Source organism: Eleutherodactylus coqui, chromosome 5 (assembly GCF_035609145.1).
Source record: "Eleutherodactylus coqui strain aEleCoq1 chromosome 5, aEleCoq1.hap1, whole genome shotgun sequence".
NCBI classification, from domain to species: domain Eukaryota; kingdom Metazoa; phylum Chordata; class Amphibia; order Anura; family Eleutherodactylidae; genus Eleutherodactylus; species Eleutherodactylus coqui.
This window is the reverse complement of record NC_089841.1, coordinates 20,471,123-20,494,071: the sequence shown is the minus strand read 5'-3', so window position 1 is coordinate 20,494,071 and position 22,949 is coordinate 20,471,123. Positions and strand designations below refer to the sequence as shown.

The window sequence follows — 22,949 nt, the reverse complement described above, 5'->3', positions numbered from 1 at the left end:
CAACAATTTATTACAAGTCCCACCAAGCTGGATATCCACTCTGTAGATACAACCTAGCAGCTCTTACCGGTGATGCCAGATCCCTCCTCCTCCTTCAATCCTGCAGGAACTAAATATAAAGCGGAGAAGCTGGCGGGGATAGTTGGGGGGACAGGGGCAGCATGGGCCAAGGCACCTCTCCAGCCCTGCACCGCCGCCGGCTACTGTAGCACTATAGCTGGTGGAGCAGAGATCTTCTGTAGCCACATTCTGTTTGATATAGTAGTCATCCGCCATATAGTCGCTGACTAGTGTCACTGTAGGACCGGGATGCTTACATATCAGCAATTAATAAAGCCGCCTGCAGACGACCGGGTCGGATCCTGCTGCGAGAATTCTCTTAGCGGGACCCGACCCGAGCCCCTGCAGGGACCAGCGCGGCTCCGGCTCTTTGATGTGCCGACTGCCGGCCAGCTGGCAAATGCTGGAGTGGAGCCGCCAGCCGGGGAGTGACATTTCTGTGCGGGGCTCCCAGAGCCCCGCACAGAAATAGAGCATACCACGATTTGCTTTCCGCATGTGATTTCGCGCTGACAAATCGCGGCCGTCTGCATAGGATTGCGTTTTCTAACACAATCTGCCCATGTACCGGGGGCCTAAATGTGTGCTGGTGATATGTAGGCCTTCTGATTATACACTGTCATTAATCAACAACTGTGCAGTGAATGACTCTACTAATCCAACTAGCACAGTGTCCTGCCTGGCTCACACCCCACTTCCTGCCTACAAGCATCAGGGGCACATGCCCCACATCACCCCTCCACAGCTATGATCCTGCTAAATACATCCATTACCTGGTGATGGGAGCGGCTGGGGGGTCTCCATCAGGGCGTCCTTGTACAGATCCTTGTGTCCTTCTAAATACTCCCACTCCTCCATGGAGAAATAGACAGCGACATCCTGACACCTTATAGGAACCTGACAACACAATATACAGTCATCACCCAGAAGCCTCCAGTGCTGTTACTGTATAATGTCCCAGCATTCCCTGCAGCGTCACCTCTCTAGTCAGCAGCTCAATCATCTTGTTGGCGAGTTCTAGAATTTTCTGTACATTGATGTCCTCATGTATCAGGGGGTGAGGTGGGGGCCGCTTGGTTGGGCTCAGGGGTCTTCCCCATCCATCACACACAGGGGCCCGACAGCCATCGCTAGAGGTCTTCTTCACCACTGTGTAATCCTGTATATGGGGAGACATTAATAAGTATCACTACAAACTTTTCCAGAGTCCATCACCTCTCCAGTGACATCATCTGATATTACCATAGATGAGAATGATGTAATGTGACATCATCAGAATCTCTCCCCTCTCCAGTGACATCATCAGAATCTCTCCCCTCTCCAGTGACATCATCAGAATCTCTCCCCTCTCCAGTGACATCATCAGAATCTCTACCCTCTCCAGTGACATCATCTGTTATTACCATAGATAAGAATGATGTAATGTGACATCATCAGAGTCTCTCACCTCCCCAGTCAGCTGGAGGAGTATCTCTAGGGTGAGGTTGAATACACTGTCCGCCATCTTGTTTCTGTTGTCCTCCATCTTTGATGAATCAGTCCTGTAGGGACCTGAATGGAAACAATATGAACCAATGTAAAAACCACAAAAACCAACATCTCTAAGTTCAGCTGCTTTTTACAGGGTTTTCTCTGAAGCGCTGCAGTGTTTTAGCGCACAATATAGATGTCTGCAATGTACATGCGTGTTGGGATGTATGTGTGACATCGGGCAGCAGAATCCTCCGGACAGCCTCCCTTTAACCCCTTCCTGCAGCCATTTCTCATCCCCACCGCCCAACGACAATTGCTATTATATCTGCTAATAAAGCTGGATGAGCGCCGCTATTGTGAAGGACAAGTAGGATTTTTAATAGCAGCATTTAATGTGGGAGAACCTTAGAAATACTTTATTAGGAATTCATTTAATAGGAAATTTTATAAAAACATTTGCTGGAATCCTTTAACCCCTTAGTGCTATAGGTAGTACATGTACATCCTGCAGCGTCGGGGTATGTATGAACACGCGGCCATCTCCCTCCATACAGCGCGAGCGCCGGCTGTTTATTGCGGCTGATACCAACTCCGATAAGCTGTCAATTCTGATAGCTTATCGGAGTTGGTATCAGAATTAACCTAAACGTTTACCAGCGTCCGGATCGCGGCATCCAATAAGCCGCACAAACCTCAGTAAAGTTCACACGGCCCTCATATCGACACCGGTGCCCTGCCGGCGAGGGAGCCGTAGAACCTCTAAAATAAGCCGCAAATCCAATATACCAATAGCAGAGCGGCTGCGTGAATTTGCTTACGAACAACCTGATGATGGTAGCCACACACCCTCTGCCCCAATAAAACAGCCACCCTCAGCGTTGGGCTCTGGCCCACCTCTGCCTGCCGACGCGGAGCCTACACTACGGCCCAACTGCTGGATGCCATTAAATGTTCCACTACTTCATTAACGGGCAAAATTGAAGAAATTAAAATCGACGTTGGCCTCCTGCGACAGGATATGCAGAACCTTAGGGAGCGGGTCGGAGAGACTGAGGCCCGCATCTCTCAGGTGGAAGATACTCTAACTCCAATACCAGCTAAATTAAGCGAATTGGAGAAGATGGCCGGTCTATAGTCTCAATGGGCTGATGACCTTGAGAACAGACTGAGAAGAAATAATCTTCGTATTTTGGGTCTGCCGGAGCAGGCTGAGGGACAAAATCCATGTAAATTTATGGAGGGGTGGCTGAAAGACCTTCTTCCGGGGGCAGACTTCTCTCCGGCCTTTGCCATTGAACAGGCCCATAGAGTTCCATCTTGACTCCCCCCCTCCGGGAGCCCCGCCTCAGTCGATGCTGGCACGATTACTCAGTAGCAAGGATAGAGGCGCCGCGCTACAAGCTGCTAGATGTAAACGGACACTTAAATTCAACAACACCAACGTCTCCATCTTTCCCGACTTCTCAGCAGCTCTCCAAAAAATGAGGGCATCCTTTGTCAACGTCAAGCGCCGGCTGCGAAAGGCTGCAATCCAGTACTCCATGATGTATCCTGCCTGCCTGCGTGTCATTCACGGCGACAGCACCATCTTCTTCTCTACACTTGCGGAGGCTGAGACCTGGTTAGAGAGACTCCCGAGAATGCCCAGATGTTGACCTGGAACCCCTGGAATTCGAGTTTAAATTCAAGAACTGGTAACATAAGTGTTGCAACCCTGTTGAGAGTCTGCCCTCTCTACTTTGTGTTTATGTTTATCCTTCCCTCCCCCACCCCAACCCTTTCCCCCCCCCCCTCTTACTTCTTCCTCTTCCCTATGTGGATTGGGCAGAACTATATGACAGAGACTTTTGGGACTACTTCTCCCATGCCTCAGGGAATTATTATTACAATGGTTATATATATGTCTTTTTGGTATCCACGGAATGTATGCTTGGTGCGAATTGCGAGACTGTGCCCTATATATCGCCATCTGATAGGTGCACTCTCTCCCCCTTTGTTTATTAGGTTGCATGTACTAAATACCACTGCTCTCCTAATCCTAAGTAATCGGGCACACATGCAACTTCAAGTTCGGTTTACAATGTTTAGTTATGGTTTCTTTCAAGTTTTGCAAAGATTGGTGCAGTATAATATGTGGATACACGGTTGGGAGGAGTATGTAGAGGTCTGGATAATCATGGGCCATTGTCGGATGTCCACTTCTGTTAACCTAGGGGTCATCCTAGTATTACATGTAAATTATTATCTGTATGGCTAATTTCACTGTATTATCCTGGAACGTCCGGGGACTGGGCTCTCCCAGAAAACGCTCTATGGTATTCTCACAAGTGAAGCGCTGTAACCCACATATAGTATGTCTCCAGGAGACTCATCTGACTCCAGAGTCCATATCGTGGTTGCGCAAGCCATGGGTCGAATGGTCCATTCACGCCACTCACACTTCATACTTGAGGGGAATATCTATCCAGGTACACAAACGACTCAGATGGGAGCCTGGTCGGGCCCTGAGAGACCCTGAGGGTAGATATGTCTTTATTCAAGCCTGGGCTGAGTCAAATCCATACGTCATCCTTGGGATCGACCTGCCACCGCCGGCGAACCTGAAGATCCTTCATCAGGCTGCCCAGTTCGCAGCTCAGTTCCCAAACGCTGCGGTTATCTGTATGGGGAACTTTAATATGTTGCTGGACACAACATTAGACAAATTTACTACTCCTCAGCCCGTCTCTACTATCCCACATCCTACAGCACTAGCTTCATTTACTCAGGAGGTGGGCTGGCAGGAGGTTTGGAGAGCTAAACATCCAGCAGATTGGGAGTTCTCATGCTACTCAGCCGGTAGCAACTCCCTGTCACGTATCGATTACTTTTTTGGTAACGCCCATACTTGTACAGCAGTAGCCAAAGTGCAGTATCTCCCTAGAGGAGTGTCGGATCATTCTCCCCTCTGGACTGAATTTGGTAGGGCAAATGGCAAAACTAATAGGCATGGTTGGAGAATACATCCCTTCTGGCTAAGTCTATTTGACCCACATGATTGTATTCCCGACCAACTCACCACCTTCCTGGAAATAAATAGCCCAGACACTGATCCGGCACTGCTCTGGGAGACGCTTAAGGCCTTCCTCAGAGGCTGCCTACGCTCCTCTATATCCTTTATTAAACGTAACACTTCCCGATGCGAGCAGGAGATGGTATCTGAATACTCCAAATTGGAGGCAACTTATTTTGCAGACCCCTCAGATGATAATAGAACAAGGTGGTTGAGTCAAGGAAGACAATACCTCCTATATCTGCAGGAGAAGGCCCGTAGGTCCACTTTCTTTGCTAAGCATAAATACTATGAACAAGGTAATCAATCCCGCAGCTTGCTGGCTCTGCTAGTCCATCAGAATTCAGCATCCCCCTCTATATTACGTGTCAAATCTGATACAGGAGAAGTCCTTATTGACGGGGATCAGATTGGGATGCGATTTCAACAGTTCTACACTGAGTTGTACAACACCAAATTCCACCATTCTCAAGACACCCTGAACGATTTTCTAAATAAACCTACATTCCCGACACTCACACTGGACCAGCAAGCATTTATAGATGCGCTCTTTACTCTGACCGAATTAACGGAGGCGCTTTCGGGCATGTTCAGTGGCAGATCACCAGGCCCTGATGGCATCCCAATCGAGGTGTATGCCAAATACCAAGACATACTGGTCCCTACATAACTTGCTATATATAATGCGGCCTATGAGAAGGGAGATCTTCCTCTCTCGTTCTACGAAGCAACAATAGTACTAATTCTAAAACCGGATAAAGACCCCCTAGACTGTGGTTCTTACAGGCCGGTTTCCCTACTTAAAACTGATTACAAACTTCTTGCTAAAATGCTGGCTAATCGACTCAATACCATAATACTGGATTTAATCCAGCCGGATCAAACAGGGTTTATGCCCGGGAAGTCCACCAGAGACAACTTACGGAGGGCCCAAGTGGTGACACAGGTGGGGGCGGCCGGAGGAGAGGATTGGGCCTTGGCCTCCTTAGATGCGGAAAAGGCATTCGATTCAATTGAATGGCCCTTTCTTTTTCAGGTTTTACAGAGATTCGGTTTCGGTGAGACCTTCATTCGTTGGATCACTCTTCTGTACAAATCCCCCCTAGTAGCTATTTCCATTAATGGGTCCTGCTCTCCCTATTTCCAATTACATAGAGGAACTAGACAGGGGTGTCCCCTATCCCCCATACTATTTGCTCTGGCCATTGAACCGCTAGCTATGTTGCTACGAGAAACCCAGTTATACAGGGGTGTCACAGTAGGAGACAGGGAAGACCGGGTGGCTTTATATGCCGATGATCTCTTGCTTTTCTTGGCGGACCCTTAGTCAACCCTGCCCCATGTGATAAATCTCATTAATATACTTGGTGACTTTTCGGGCCTTCAAATCAACTGGACTAAATTAGCCCTGATGCCTGTTTCCGGGGGAAGCTGTTTGGCAGATATCGACTCACTCTGCGGCCTCCAGATCTCCAATCAGTTTAAATACCTGGGGTTACAGATAAACAATGATGTGGGAAGGTCCCTAGAGCTAAATGTATACCCTCTTATAGATCTATTCAGGTCCAAGTTTAAAATATGGGGCTCCTTGCCGCTTTCAGTGGCAGGGCGCATTAACCTTATCAAACTGATAGTATTACCAAAGTGCCTATATATAATGCAGCATGTGTCGGTACATTTCCTGACCCGCTTCTTTAAATCCATGCAGTGGCTGATGTCTTCCTTTATATGGGGAAACTCCCGCCCCAAATTACGAATCTCGACGCTTCAAAGGCCGAAGCAAGACGCGGGCGCTGCCCTGCCAGATCTGTTCCTGTACTATGTGGCCAGTCAGCTAATTCACTTGAGACGCTGGCTAAGTGATGACCCGCTCCCCAACTCTGAGGCGCATCTAGCACATTACCTAAAAATCCCTAGATTGTGGCCCCTGCTGGAATCTCCTTCTACCCTAACAGGCAAAATGTTACCAATTCATAGGCCAGCATCTCAGGTCTGGCGGCAGGCCAAGTCAATTGGCCGTTTTATGGACATAATAGCTGACACTCCCCTTTTGCATAATCCTGGGCTCCCGGAATTACTCCGATTGGAAGATGCCCAGGTTTGGGAACAATATGGCATCCGGACCCTGGCAGACCTCTATCCACAGAACACCCTGTCTTCATTTGAGCAATTACAGAACAAATACGAGCTACCCCGCTACCATTTCTATAGATTTCTCCAGATCAGACACGCTTTGCAGGCGCAGTTCCCACCGCCCAGACCTGCTATTTCTCATTACCCCTTAATAGGCATCCTTTGCTCCTAGGGCCCTAAGGGACTCATATCGGCACTATACTCCCATCTTATCTCAATACGAGCCTCTCAGGATATACCCTCTGCCCTACTAAAATGGAGGACACAGATACCGACTCTAACAGACGATACATTCCAAGAGCTTTTGGAATCTCCTCTATATGTATCCCCAGCAGCCAATAACAAAATGATCCAGCTGTATATAGTATATCAGTGTTATCTCACTCCAGCAAGATTGTACAAAATGGGCAGAGTACAGTCTACAAAGTGCATTAGGTGTTCCTGCAACTATTCAGATTTTTGGCATATGATGTGGGAGTGTCCTGTTAGTGAAAGTTTCTGGGGGGAGGTCACAGGTTTCCTCTCTGAACTTGTGGAAGTCCCTATTCCACCAAGCCCAGAGATCTGTTTATTTGGAATATTAGATGAAGAAAGCTAGCAACACCATAAAAAGATTTTTCTGTGGGAATCTTTGTTCCTTGCTAGAAAAACTATTGCACTGCAGTGGATGGATCGTAAGAACCCCTCACTCTCAATGTGGAGGAAGCTGGTCAATTCGGTCGTGCCATATAATTGTATAGTCTACAAGGGACGTAAGTGTCCTGGGAAATTTGATAAAGTGTGGGGTCTGTGGTGTGATTCCCCCCTCTCGTTATATTCACCACAATTAATGTCTTCATCTATTCTGGAGCTCCGGAGTACCCCCTAGTGGATGCACATTCTGGAGCGGGACCTGTAGCCTCAGAGATTTGGTCTGCTTATCTGATCTAACTTGAAAGCATTAAATAGTTATTTTTGATGTATCAAAGTGACTGAACCTCCCTACCAATCTAACTATACAAGGTTATGTACTATTTATGTGCTGCACCTGTCTATGACTGTATGTTCCTTATGCTACTTAATTTTCAATAAAACGAGTTTAAAAAAAAAAAGGTCACACCGCCCTATCCCGTCTGGGCCCAATCTGCAGCAGAAAGTAGGCCGACCGCTTCTATAGTGAAACCCGTTACACGCTGCCGTCACAGAGATAACAAATATCACTAGCGAGGAACGGCTAATACATTCCTGATGACAGATGGAAAACATACTGAAGGTCATACAAATGACCACCAAAATAACCTGCAGGGGGCGCCCTCCAGCCCCACGCCTGCCCTGCAAAGAATTGCATCTTCTACACCCTGGTGATCAGAGGGATCTCGTCCTTCATCTACTAAGACTTACTATTCTTATACAGAGGAGTCCACAAACTGGTGGTAAGAGGGATCTGGTCCTTCAGCCGCTAGGACTTACTATTCTTATGCAGAGGAGGCTACATCCTGGTGGTCAGAGGGATCTGGTCCTTCAGCCGCTAGGACTTACTATTCTTATACAGAGGAGGCTACATCCTGGCAGTCAGAGGGATCTGGTCCTTCAGCCCCTAGCACTTACTATTCTTATACAGAGGAGTCTATATCCTGGTGGTCAGAGGAATCTGGTTCTTTAGCCGCTAGGACTAACTATTCTTACACAGTGGAGTCAACAACCTGGTGGTCAGAAGAATCTGCTCCTTCAGCAGCACGGACTTACTATTCTTATACAGAGGAGTCTACATCCTTCTGGTCAGAGGAATCTGGTCCTTCAGTCACTATGACTTACTATTCTTCTACAGAGGAGTCTACATCCTGGTTGTCAGAGGGATCTGCTCCTTCAGCTGCTAGGACTTAATATTCTTATACAGAGGAGTCTATATCCTGGTTGTCAAAGAGATCTGGTCCTTCAGCTGCTAGGACTAACTATTCTTACACAGGGGAGTCAACAACCTGGTGGTCAGAGGGATCTGGTCCTTCAGCCGGTAAGCTCTTACTGTTCTTCTACAGAGGAGTCTACATCCTCGTGTGAGGGTATATGTATATATTGCCATATATTTTTATGCTTTTATACCTGTATGCAAGTTCTATTCAATGCTAAAATGAGAAAAACGTAATACGTCGCCTTACATCAGATATTCCAAAGGCTTTGCAAGGCGAAGACAAAATGTATCTTAAACACCGCAAGGAAGAACCGGATACGAAGGCCGTGTGCTTGGCTGTTTTCCCAGAAGCGCCGTATCTAGATAACGACTGTTCAACTACGTATATGATTATCACTGTCTCAGGCGGAAATGCGGACTTTACATATATGGTTATGCGGTGAATTTGAGCCAATGAGACCATTACCCATTCCTAATGATGTGACCAAAGGTTATGAGACCCCATGTAATCTGTAATAAAGTGCGCAGTTATGTCCCCGTGTGAGGAACTATACCAGACCTCCGTGTCTGGTGTCTCTTCTTTACCGCCGGCAGCGGGGCATTGGGGTGGGCCTGATTGGTACTGTACGCAGAAATTTCCCTAACACTCGTGGTCAGAGGGAACTGGTCTTCCAGACGGTAGCTCTTACTATTCTTATACAGAGGAGACTACATCCTGGTGGTCAGAGGGATCTGGTGCTTAAGTCGCTAGGACTTACTATTCTTATACAGAGAAGTCTACATCCTATATTCTGTTTGATATAGCAGTCATCCGTCATATAGTCGCTGACTAGTGTCACTGTAGGACCGGGATGCTTACATATCAGCAATTAATAAGGCCGCCTGGAGACGACTGGGTCGGATCCTGCTGCGAAAATTCTCGCAGCGGGACCCGACTCGAGCCGCTGCAGGGACCAGCGCGGCTCTGGCCCTTTGATGTGCCGGCTGCTGGCCAGCCAAACATGCCGGAGCAGAGCTGGCAGCTGGGGAGTGTGAGCCCCGCATAGAAATAGAGCATGCCACGATTTGTTTTCCGCACGTGATTTTGTGCTGACAAATCGCGGCCGTCTGCATAGGATTGCGCTTTCTAACACAATCCTATGGCAGCTTCCACGGGCGTAAATTCTGCGTGAAATCCTGCTGTGGAATTTCCACCCGTGTGCCGGGGGCCTAAATGTGTGCTGGTGATGTGTAGGCCTTCTGATTATACACTGTTATTAATCAACAACTGTGCAGTGAATGGCTCTATTAATCCAGCTAGCACAGTGTCCTGCCTGGCTCACACTCCACTTCCTGCCTACAAGCACCAGGGGCACATGCCCCACATCACCCCTCCACAGCTATGATCCTGCTAAATATATCCATTACCTGGTGATGGGAGCGGCTGGCGGGTCTCCATCATGGCCTCCTTGTACAGATCCTTGTGTCCTTCTAAATACTCCCACTCCTCCAAGGAGAAATAGACAGCGACATCCTGACACCTTATAGGAACCTGACAACACAATATACAGTCATTACCCAGAAGTCTCCAGTGCTGTTACTGTATAATGTCCCAGCATTCCCTGCAGCGTCACCTCTCCAGTCAGTAGCTCAATCATCTTGTTGGTGACTTCTAGAATCTTCTGTACATTGATGTTCTCATGTATTAGGGGGTGAGGTGGGGGCCCCATGATTGGGCTCAGGGGTCTTCCCCATCCATCACACACAGGAGCCCAATAACCATCACTAGAGGTCTTCCTCACTACTGTGTAATCCTGTATATGGGAAGACATTAATAAGTATCACTACAGACATTTCCAGAGTCCATCACCTCTCCAGTGACATCATCTGTTTTTACCATAGATAAGAATGATGTAATGTGACATCATCAGAATCTCTCACCTCCCCAGTGACATCATCTGTTATTATCATAGGTAAGAATGATGTAATGTGACATCATCAGAATCTCTCCTCTCTCCAGTGACATCTGTTATTACCATAGATATGAATGATGCAATGTGACATAATCAGAATCTCTCCCCTCTCCAGTGACATCATCTGTTATTACCATAGATAAGAATGATGTAATGTGACATCATCAGAATCTCTCACCTCCCCAGAAAGCTAGACGAGTATCTCTAGGGTGAGGTTGAATACACTCTCCGCCGTCTTGTTTCTATTCTTCTCCATCTTTGATGAATCAGTCCTGTAGGGACCTGAATGGAAACAATATGAACCAATGTAAAAACCACAAAAACCAACATCTCCAAGTTCAGCTGCTTTTTACAGGGTTTTCTCTGAAGCGCTGCAGTGTTTTAGCGCACAATATAGATGTCTGCAATGCACATGCGTGTTGGGATGTATGTGTGACATCGGGCAGCAGAATCCTCCGGACAGCCTCCCTTTAACCCCTTCCTGCAGCCATTTCTCCTCCCCACCGCCCAACGACAATTGCTATTATATCTGCTAATAAAGCTGGATGAGCGCCGGTATTGTGAGGGACAAGTAGGATTTTTAATAGCAGCATTTAATGTGGGAGAACCTTAGAAATACTTTATTAGGAATTCATTTAATAGGAAATTTTATAAAAACATTTGCTGGAATCCTTTAACCCCTTAGTGCTATAGGTAGTACATGTACGTCCTGCAGCGTCGGGGTATGTATGAACGCGTGGCGATCTCCCTCCATACAGCGCGAGCGCCGGCTGTTTATTGCGGCTGATACCAACTCCGATAAGCTGTCAATTCTGATAGCGCCATTTAAAATGGGTTGAGATCGCAGGGAGCCGTGCAGGTGTCATGGCAGCCGGGGGCCCTCTGTAACGCCCCGGGGCTGTCCTGGCAGAATGCCTATCAAGCCATGCCCGTGGCTCCTCCAGAAAAGGAGTGAGACGATGAGCCCATTCCCATCTAATTACTTCTCTGTACTAATTACTTACTGACTCCACGACCTAAACGTTTACCAGCGTCCGGATCGCGGCATCCAATAAGCCGCACAAACCTCAGTAAAGTTTACACCGCCCTATCCCATCTGGACCCAATCTGTAGCAGAAAGTAGGCCGACCGCTTCTATAGCGAAAACCCTTACACGCTGCCGTCACAGAGATAACAAATATCACTAGCGAGGAACCGCTAATACATTCCTGATGACAGATGGAAAACATCCTGAAGGTCATACAAATGGCCACCAAAATAAGCTGCAGGGGGCGCCAACCAGCCTCACGCCTGTCCTTCAGCCACACGCCTGCTCCCTCAGCCACTAGGACTTACTATTCTTATACAGAGGAGTCTACATTCTGGTGGTCAGAGGGATCTGGTCCTTCAGCCCCTAGGACTTACTATTCTTTGTAAGGAGAATTTGTGTTTATCAAAGAGAAGATGATCCCAGATCTCGTGCATCTGGGCCCAGGAGAAATACAAATCACACCAGCCTGTGCGGTATCAGATGATTTCTAATTTATTCTAAGGTGTATTTGGTTTTTATACTATAAATGACATCACAGGAAAAGTACATACCTCCAAGATTAATAAGAATACATAATAGGCTGAAACTAAAATGATTAACATAAGTTACACTTATTGAGGTGTTACTATAACATACAATGAGACCGTTATGAGTTCAGTGAGAAGGAATGCAAGGGAGGCAGTCTGGAGACTCTTATCTTGTCTGTCTACCCTGTAATGGTATAGAAAAGGTTTCGTTTAACCCCTTCACTACTTATACTAGCAGCAGGCTATATCTTTCTAGTCTACAATCCAATAAAAGAACAATTAACTGATACATTGATCTACAATTTTCTTAACATTCCCCACTTTAGATCAATACACCAACACAGTAGAATAGTAAATACACATATATAATGACTCTACCACAGACCCCTGGCTTCCTTCGGCCCGAAGCTTTATTACCAGAAGGTCTGGGTTCACACTTCACGACTAAATATGTAATTATTTCATATAAAAGTATTACATTGATCCATATATATAAAGTCATTCCACCAAATGTATCCACAATTAGGCCCGCCCCCAAGAGAAGCTTGGCCTTGATTTATTATTATCAGATTGATGCTTCTTTCTTCATATATAAATGATTGTCCATCATGATATAAAATCTTACTTATTGAAGTGTCAATCAGTTATTTAGAGCGATCCTCCGGTACAATCAGGACACACTGGAATCAAAATGTCACACTTTAGAATCATCAAAGTAAAATGGAGCTTCCTTCATAGAACTTTCACCCATTACTTGTCATACAGAGGTGGTCACCTGACCCAGTAAGCCATCTTGTTCTCCGTCATCTTGTATATTTTGGAACATAGTTTTGGTGATGGAAGTGTTAATAAGGTTTGTCGCCGTCCTCGGATACATGGAATACGGCAGCAACCGCAGAGTACTAGAATGGAGGCACATACTGACAGACTAGTGTGGAGTATATGACTTGTGACCAGTGTCTGAACAAGCTTTCAACCAGTCCCTGAATGGATCGTCTATGCCAGTTATCAGCTGGTTCATTTTATTATGCATTTAACCCTTCCAGTGCTCAGGTATCATCTGGTGCCGTGTTATTAGGAATGAAAGTACAACAATATCCTTTAATCATTTTACAAACTCTGCTAGTAACATATAACAAGAGCCATTCTATTTTGCCATGCCATAAGTGAGGTATGTCCTAGTTGTTCCTCTAGGCCCCTGATTGCATCTCTAGTGTAATTAACAAATCTCTTTTGGTTATAGTATGTGTAATTAATCCAGTCTACATCTTTATTCACTGTTACCCACCATGCAAGAAGAGACTCAAACCCCCTGCAGCCATCTGATTTCTTGCTCTATACTCGTCCGGTAACCCCCTTGGGACCACGATGGCGTCAGAGGAACCTGTGGGAGAGAAGTTCCTAGTTCTCCAGACAAGGCCCTCGCTGTTGCCCTTGTAGGTCATGAGGTGCATAGGCATTATCAGTTGTACCAAGCACAATCCCGTTAGGGCCTGTACCTGGCACCTGTTCTAGGCCCGGTCACCACACAACCCCCACACGTCTGTGCGTGCTCTCTGTAGCTCAGGCCATATCCCAGAGACAGCGTGCCCTTTACGATTCTCCTTTCCGCACAGTATCCCTCAGGCAGTCTCCCGCAGTCTGCCTTGGTCCCATTACCAGGTAGTGCGAAGTAAGTATAACCCAAGGATCGGAGACAACAGCAGGTATTTGGTCCATGCCCACAGGTGGAAACAGCAAACTCAATGTATAACATGGATCCCTTATCTGTGGGGGGTAGGTACAGTTAAGAAGCTTAATCACACATTTTACGTTCATCACAGCTTGAAGACTTGTCATTAACTTTTATCTATCGTGGGATCCAGTCTTTCTATCTCATATAATTATTAATAACATATTTCTCTATACACAATGTTTACTGCATAACATAAAGATTCACACAACTACTACTACTCCAATCATCTGCAGAGTGGCTTGATCCTCCAACCTTAACAACCCCCCTTCTGGAATTTCTCTTATCAAGGAGAGGTGATGGAGTAAGATAAACAGAGCTTTAACTGTGTCTAGACTCCTACAGCTAGCTGCAGCATCCTTGTGATATTCTTCCCTTAATAGGAACACTCAGGTCTCACATTATCAACAACTTAAAGGGGTTGTCCCGCGGCAGCAAGTGGGGTTATGCACTTCTGTATGGCCATATTAATGCACTTTGTAATATACATCGTGCATTAAATATTGGCCATACAGAAGTTATATACTTACCCCCTTCCGCTGCTGGCGTCCCCGTCTCCATGGCGATGACCAAACTTCTCCTCTGGTCGCCGGAACAGTCGCGCTTGCGCAGAGAGGAATCCTCTTCTGGATGGTCCGGGCTCACGAGCTGCGTCCTGGCTCCTCCCCCTTCTCAGCGTCATCACGTAGCTCCGCCCCCGTCACATGGTGCCGATCAGCCAATGAGGTGGCTGGAATCGGCAGTGGAGCGCAGACAGCAGAAGAACATCCACGGTGCACCATGGGAGAAGACCCGTGGTGCACTGTGGGAGAAGACCAGCAGCAGCCATCTTGGAAAGAAGATTTTTTAAAGTTGCTGAACGCGGATTTAGGTAAGGGAATTTATTATTTTTTTTTAATAACACCTGGCAGCAGTATTCCTTTACAGGTACTGGGGGACTGGGCAAAAAAAAAAATTTTCTTTAGGCGCGGGACAACCCCTTTAATTGTTATTTTTCTCTTACCTGACATTATCACATTGAAAACACCATTTAACAATCAAAATCACTGCAAACCAATCACAGACCTGACATGTACACAAATAACAGCAAGAATGGACGTTCCCTATTCACACAAGTTTATACTAAACTTCATTCCTGATCATCTTCATTACAAGTCTATTCATTTCAAGCAAGCAGAGCATCGCTAGAGTCTGTCACACACCCCCCTCCCTTTTTCTCACTGAACTCTCAGGGTGCGTTCACACGAGCGCATAAACGGCGCGTTTTTGCGACCAAACGTATATACGTGACCATCTGAGGCAATGGTTTCGAATGTATTCGTTCACATGGGCGATTTTACGGCGCGTAAAAACGGCAACCCGCGGAAAAACAGACATACGCGACCGAAATACGTGCCGGCGAATATTCGCTGGCCGAAAAGACTGTTTGAAAAGTAGGAACAAATGAAAATACGCTTTGTAGCGCTGGTCGTGATCGGCGAAAAACGTTCTTTCCGGCGATTATACGCTGTGCTTGTGCGAACATAAATACGTCTACGCTCGTGTGAACGCACCCTAAAGCTGAAAGGTGGGGGTGAAAGTGAAACAAGCATTCCAATGTAACAGATGGTTTAACCATTTGTGAGCTGACCCCACCACACAGAGCAGCACTCAAGCTATTGTCTGTCATCTTCATTTAATACGGCTGTAAACTTTCATTCCTTCACTGTCTCATTTCAGGACTGTCTGCATCATGTAATCATCCCTTCTGTCCTGCTGCCTACTATCCCTGATCCTTGTCAGTACTACCGTCACCCCTAGCAACCTGTCCCCTCACTACCGTCACCCCTAGCAACCTGTCCCCTCACTACCGTCACCCCTAGCAACCTGTCCCCTCACTACCGTCACCCCTAGCAACCTGTCCCCTCACTACCGTCACCCCTAGCAACCTGTCCCCTCACTACTGTCACCCATAGCAACCTGTCCCCTCACTACCGTCACCCCTAGCAACCTGTCCCCTCACTACTGTCACCCATAGCAACCTGTCCCCTCACTACTGTCACCCATAGCAACCTGTCCCCTCACTACCTGACACTTATCTGAAGGAGACCATACATATTCCTCGCTACGACTAAATATCCCGCAGTATCACCCTGAGTATCTTATAGCGCACACTTAAAGGAGATGTCCCGCGCCGAAACGGGTTTTTTTTTTTTTAAACCCCCCCCCCCCGTTCGGCGCGAGACAACCCCGATGCAGGGGTTAAAAAAACAAACAGCACAGCGCTTACCTGAATCCCGGCGGTCCGGCGTCTTCATACTCACCTGCTGAAGATGGCCGCCGGGATCCTCTGTCTTCATGGACCGCAGGGCTTCTGTGCGGTCCATTGCCGATTCCAGCCTCCTGATTGGCTGGAATCGGCACGTGACGGGGCGGAGCTACACGGAGCTACACGGAGCCCCATAGAGAAGAGGAGAAGACCCGGACTGCGCAAGCGCGGCTAATTTGGCCATCGGAGGGCGAAAATTAGTCGGCACCATGGAGACGAGGACGCCAGCAACGGAGCAGGTAAGTATAAAACTTTTTATAACTTCTGTATGGCTCATAATTAATGCACAATGTACATTACAAAGTGCATTATTATGGCCATACAGAAGTGTATAGACCCACTTGCTGCCTCGGGACATCTCCTTTAAGGTAGACAACATATCATCAAGACGCAGAGGACAGTGATGGAGGCTTCTGACTATTCCTACGCAATTCAGAGAAGGCTCGAATCACTGGTGTTGTGTACTACAAGTGCAAGCATTGGGATGCCAGGTAAAAGGTACATCTATGGGATGTGAGAAGCCAAGATGGCGTCTGGGCGGCGGCCGAAGGTATTACAGCAGGTACTAAAATGGCCACAGGCCATGACTAGCACTAAGATGGCTGCCAGGGACGTGGCCTGACTAAGAGTACTATCAAGCCAGGCAAACATCTAGCCACGCCTTACTCCATTGTGTGCAATGCCAACAAGTCCCTCATCTGACACATATCTATAGTAATCTGTATTTGTATAGCGCCAACATATTCTGCAGCGCTTACATAGACAGGCGGGATACAGAAAGACAGAAGTACAAACATTACAGAGCCACGGTTACATAGTAATCAGCTGATGGAAACATTAGGGGTGCGGGTCCTGCTCCAACGAGCTTACATACTACAAATAATGGGGGGATACAGAAGGCAAAGGGGCTGGAGATGTGCCCGGTATGGTGAGGTGGAGATGGGCACGGTATGGCAGGGCTGGAGTGTGAGGGATGTTATACACATAGACAATGGTCAGACATTTGGCCGTGTGATGGCAGAATCGGTATGACTGCAAGAGTGATTTATGATGGCTAGCAGGGATTGCAGTCAGTAGGACAGGGAGCAGATCTACCAGTATGGTGCTCGTCACTCCTTCTATACAAGTTACACTCAGCGCTCCCCCCAGCATCCCCCATCGTGTAGGATCGGGTAATATGATGATGACCTCTGACAATTTCAGGGCAGTCATCAATAGCGTTCCCCAGACTCACCAATACACCAAAAAGAAATGCTATTCCTGTCATTTTGTCCTTACCGAGGAGGCCCTCGGGGAAGGGGTGTGGATTTCTTCACCGGGTTGAGACGAAGACCACCTAATGTGGCTCCCCTTTTGTAGCGGGCTAAACCAGACCGCCTCGGCACACTGCCCCTGCTCTGCCTGTGTCACCTTATTACAGTGTGATTGGTGAATCTAGACCTGCTGTTCAGCAATCCTTATTGCAGTAGGAGTGGTCAGCAGTACCTGGTAAGTACAAGTGGTACCTGGTAAGGTCTTTCTCACTTTGGGGTCTTCCAGTTCTTTTTCTTTATCCCCTTGATGAGGACCCAATCACCTGGTATTACTTCCCTTAGTGATGCTTTAGCCACTGTGGCTGCATTCGCTGACCTGTGGGAAACACTTCTATCCATTTGGCTAAAGCATCCATGATAACTAGGCAGTATTTCTTACCTTCACATTTGTATAATTCTCTGTAGTCCCTACAAATGTGTTGGAAGAGATACTGAGGTGCTGGACAGCGCCCCTCCTTGGTCTTATATTCCCTTGTGCATTGTGTTTAGCTGTAGTCCATATATATGTGTAGGGGCACTGAGGTGTAGGACGGCGCCCCTCCTTGGTCTTATATTCCCTTGTGCATTGTGTTTAGCTGTAGTCCATATATATGTGTTGAGACACTGAGGTGTAGGACGGCGCCCCTCCTTGGTCTTATATTCCCTGTACATTGTGTTAAGTTGTAGTCCATATATATGTGTAGGGACACTGAGGTGTAGGACGGCGCCCCTCCTTGGTCTTATATTCCCTGTACATTGTGTTTAGCTGTAGTCCATATATATATGTGTAGGGACACTGAGGTGTAGAATGGCGCCCCTCCTTGGTCTTATATTGCCTGTACATTGTGTTTAGCTGTAGTCCAAATATATATGTGTAGGGACACTGAGGTGTAGGATGGCGCCCCTCCTTGGTCTTATATTCCCTGTACATTGTGTTTAGCTGTAGTCCATATATATATATATATATATATATATATATATATATATATATATATATATATTGGGATACTGAGGTGTAGGACGGCGCCCCTCCTTGGTCTTATACTCCCTTCTGCATTGTGTTTAGCACAACTAATACAAGACAAATTTTTTTTTTTTTAGAGTAGTTTGTAAACCCCTAGGCTGTGAATACTTTCCATATGAGTGCTACCATCCCCCCTGTTAAGACATGACACAGGCCATGGCTCAAAAGTGCTGCACATCTGAAGAACGATTTAGGTAAGATAGTTTTTCTTTTTTCTACGGAGATGTACAGCCCATCTACAAAGAGAGAGTATTCAGCATCTACCAGAGATACATCCTGCAGATCTGGTCGGGGTAACACCTTATGTGCCATCTCTCCTAGACAGTTGTGTGGAGGACCGTCTGAAGAAATAGGCAGTAAGGTGGATGGATGGAGCGTAGTACATCCCTAGGTTGTCAGGTGTGGCTGTGAGAGCAGTAGTGTCCTGCAGGGGGATGTCTACAAGGACTAAGATATGAGTATAACTAACTGTGTGCGGTATTTTCAGTGTGAGTGGGAGGAACAGCACTATAGTGGCAGAAGGTCTGACTGCTTCAGCTGCTGTTACTACTGCTTGTACGCAGGGTGGGAGCGCTCGGCCACTAGATCTAGTCTGCAAGAGTAGTATGCCAGCGGTCTGTTTCCCACCGTGTTCCTGAGTTAACACAGAGGTCATATATCCTTCCCCTGAGTCAACAGTTGGCACAAAGGGCTTGCTGTGGTTCAGCAGCCCCCAAGACTGATGTGCCCACCAGAGTCTGCTTTAACCTGACAAATCAATAGAAAACAACTATTAGCAAAAAACTTTCTGTGCTCAGAGAATTGAAAGTTTCGACAACTGGTTAATGTCAAATAGCAGAAAGGAGTCACACTTACTTAACTTTCAATGCTCTGAGCGCAGAAAGTTTTTTGCTAATAGTCGTTTTCTATTGATTTTCTTCTTGGGAAAACTTTCTTATGAGAGACCCCAATTATTTCCGCAGCTCTCCCCCTTTGGAGGATTAGAATTGCATACTTTCGTTCAACTGAATGACGATCCTGAGGTGCTGTCTGGGTATTTTTTGCGTGTGAATTTTAAACTGACAAAGGCTTCCTCACAGGGCGCATCCCACTGGATCCTGTCAGCTGCAGCCAGAGGTTCATCACAGATGAGTCTGGTAAGAAGCGCTGTCAGAGATGCAGAATTTGGGATCCAGGCTCTGCAGAAGTTCGTCATTCACAAAAAGGACATCATTTGCTCGTAGTTTTGGAACCTCCAGAATTGCTTGCCCACCTTCATCTGACAGGTTATACCCCAAATATTTAACCATTTGCTGACTGTATTGGAGTTTCTACCTGTTTACTTTATGGCCTTGCTCATAAAGAAACCTCAAGGGTGCAACTGTTTCCCCCCACAATTCTCTTCACTGTCTGCTGCTGGCTACCAACATACAGTAGTAGCTGACTACCTGTAGGAGGTTGGAACTGGGCTAAGTGTGCTGACTTAGCCTGGGAGAAAATTGTAGGAGATTCACAGCAGCCCTGAGGTACTCTGGTGAAGGTATACCTAATTTTATCATAAAATCTCATCTCAACAATTTTACTGGACATATTCGAGACTATATTATGTAACATTTCACAGGCTTATTTGTCTCTAGGTCTGTTATAACTGGTTCAGAGAGGGATTCCTTGTGAGTCCGGCCATTAACCCCTCTTACCATGATATGACTATTACTGCATTTTACATTGGGTACATATTGGGATGTATTAATGCCCTGGTGGCTCCTGTGCCCACCAGGAAAGTAATCATCCGCCCATTCACCTGGAGATCTATCTCAGGCAGTAGAAATTGCCAAGAGATCCTCCAAGTGTTATACAGCCACCGCTCCTAGTCATTTTTCCCCAAGGTGCTTGAGAACATTGTTTCTCAGGGCAATCTCGGGCAAAATCACCAAACTTCCCATAATTCAAACACACATTTAAATCCCCGAGCTGCATCCCACCTCTGCTTCTATCTCTGTCTCTACTTTCACATCCTCTCGCTGTCCAATGACCTCTCTGACTTTCTTGAACCATCGTATCACATTCCTCTCCCCGTATAATAACTCCCACTTTCTCACCCTTTTCTTTGTAAAACTTTTCTGCATGTTTTTCATATTCCAAAACATCCTGCAAGGATCCCATCCTCAAGGTAACCATGTACCTCATTATATAACCTCCTATTCCCTTCTTTACTCCACTTACAAACGCATTCTTAATTGGCTGATTATATGCAGCATTAGGATCATCCCTCTCCCCCTAATTATCCCATGGAAGGGGTCTACCATCTCCTCCCTTCCCATTCTAATTTCCTTCTACAGAACTCCAGTCTGGCTCTAGAATTCTTCTATCTGCTCTCTCTATTTTTCATTCAATTGTAACTCCTCATTAACCCTTTGAATTGTTCATCAAACTGTCAGGGGTCTATTCTTTATATGGGCGTGACAGTTTGGGGCTTCTTTTAACCAGGCTTCCGCAGTGGATAATCCGTATTTCTGCTGATCTTTAGCTGATTTTGTCCGTATTTTATCACATAATTCTTTACAACTAGGAGCTTTTAATTATTATTTTTTTTAAACCCATACTTCTTTTCCCACTTATGTCACAATATTTGACATAGTCAGGATCTAACTTATGCATGTACTTCTTATCCCCTTGAAGGGCTTCCTGTCGTTGGCAACAACAACAGAGACATGCACAGGAGAATGCCTTACAGTTTATATTTCCCATTGTTAGTAATTATGTTCTTGGTGCCGATTTACAAGACAAACATAAAAAAAGCCTCTGGCCACTAAAATGTTTAGTGAAAACGCAGAAGATCCTTACCAGAATCAGTGCTTCGCTATATACACGAAGACTCCTTTTTGCTTTACCGAGTAGGGCCTGTGAACACTGAACACAATAAAGGGCTTGTCCGAAAACAACCTGCACAGCGAGGTTGGTCCTTAATGTGTCCTAGAGGTCAGTGCCCACGTATCGGATCTGCTTATCTCAATCACTCACACATTCGCTTCATGCATTATAAGACAACAATACAAATATTACATTATGTTAGTAGGCGGCCGCCCTCTTTATATTCTTAGTTACTCTATAACACAATATCAAAGAAAAAGTAATAGAAAGATAAGAAGTAAAGTGCCTGGACACCCCTGTGTGCCATGACGTCATCTAACCGCTTCTTTTATGTGCACGGAGTAATTCTTTCCTGTAGCCTTCTCACAATGGCTATGGTCTCACATAGACTACTGCTATTGCCCCTTGACAACCCATTCGTCTATACTTCTCATTTACCTTACACATTTCACATAGACTACTGCTATTGTCCCTTGACAACCCATTCGTCTATACTTGCCTCTCATTTACAAAGCACATTGTAAATTCTACTAACACTAAAGTATACAGAAGAAGAAGAGAGAAGAAAAGTTTAACCATTGTTATACTTACTACACGTTATCTGGGAGGCTTCTAAATTCTCAGGCTAGTTCGGAAAAACGTCACTGTTTCAGACAGGATGCCTGACTGGCCTCTAATGACGTCTAAGCAAGACGGAGGTCTTTTAATGATCAGAGAGTACTTCAGACCCACCTTTTCACAGCCAGGCTGTCCTCTCCCTCTGTAGTGAGTCTTTCCGGCTCGAAGGACGAAAAATGTAAGGAGAATTTATGTGTTTATCAAAGAGAAAACAATCCCAGATCTCGTGCAGAAGTCTGGGCCCAGGAGAAATACAAATCACACCAGCCTGTGCGGTATCAGATGATTTCTAATTTATTCTAAGGTGTATTTGGTTTTGATACTATAAATGACATCACAGGAAAAGTACATACCTCCAAGATTAATAATAATACATAATAGGCTAAAACTAAAAGGATTAACATAAGTTACACCTATTGAGGTGTTACTATAACATACAATGAGACCGTTATGAGTTCAGTGAGAAGGAATGCAAGGGAGGCAGTCTGGAGACTCTTATCTTGTCTGTCTACCCCGTAATGGTATAGAAAAGGTTTCGTTTAACCCTTCACTACTTATACTAGCAGCAGGCTATATCTTTCTAGTCTACAACCCAATAAAAGAACAATTAACTGATACATTGATCTACAATTTTCTTAACATTCTTATACAGAGGGGTCTATATCCTGGTTGTCAAAGAGATCTGGTCCTTCAGCAGCTGGGACTAACTATTCTTACACAGGGGAGTAAACAACCTGGTGGTCAAAACAATCTGGTCCTTCAGCCGGTAAGCTCTCACTATTCTTCTACAGAGGAGTCTACATCCTCGTGGTCAGAGGGAACTAGTCTTCCAGCCGGTAGCTCTTACTATTCTTATACAGAGGAGTCTACATCCTGGTGGTCAGAGGGATCTGGTCCTTCAGCCACTAGAACATACTATTCTTATACAGAGGAGACTTCAGTTAGGCCAGAAATATTTGGACAGTGACACAAGTTTTGTTATTTTAGCTGTTTACAAAAACATGTTCAGA

At 46.0% G+C, this 22,949-nt stretch overlaps 1 protein-coding gene and 1 long non-coding RNA gene across 2 annotated transcripts in view; both read right to left on the bottom strand.

Moving 5' to 3' along the window:
• LOC136629071 (zinc finger protein 665-like) overlaps nucleotides 1-1,612 on the bottom strand; it is a 47,751-nt gene extending 46,139 nt beyond the window's left edge. Inside the window, exons 1-3 of the mRNA XM_066605194.1 lie at nucleotides 1,508-1,612; nucleotides 1,040-1,219; nucleotides 834-957 (exon numbers count right to left, since the gene is read on the bottom strand). Of these exons, the coding sequence (XP_066461291.1) occupies nucleotides 834-957; nucleotides 1,040-1,219; nucleotides 1,508-1,585 (382 nt within the window). The 5' untranslated portion in view covers nucleotides 1,586-1,612. The remainder of the gene's footprint in view (nucleotides 1-833; nucleotides 958-1,039; nucleotides 1,220-1,507) is intronic.
• An 8,399-nt stretch (nucleotides 1,613-10,011) lies between these two features.
• Nucleotides 10,012-10,988, bottom strand: LOC136629085 (uncharacterized). Its single transcript, XR_010792911.1, has 3 exons — nucleotides 10,737-10,988; nucleotides 10,220-10,399; nucleotides 10,012-10,137 (listed from the first exon to the last, which is right to left on the bottom strand). It is a non-coding gene; the product is annotated as an uncharacterized lncRNA (long non-coding RNA).
• Nucleotides 10,989-22,949: the final 11,961 nt, after the last annotated feature.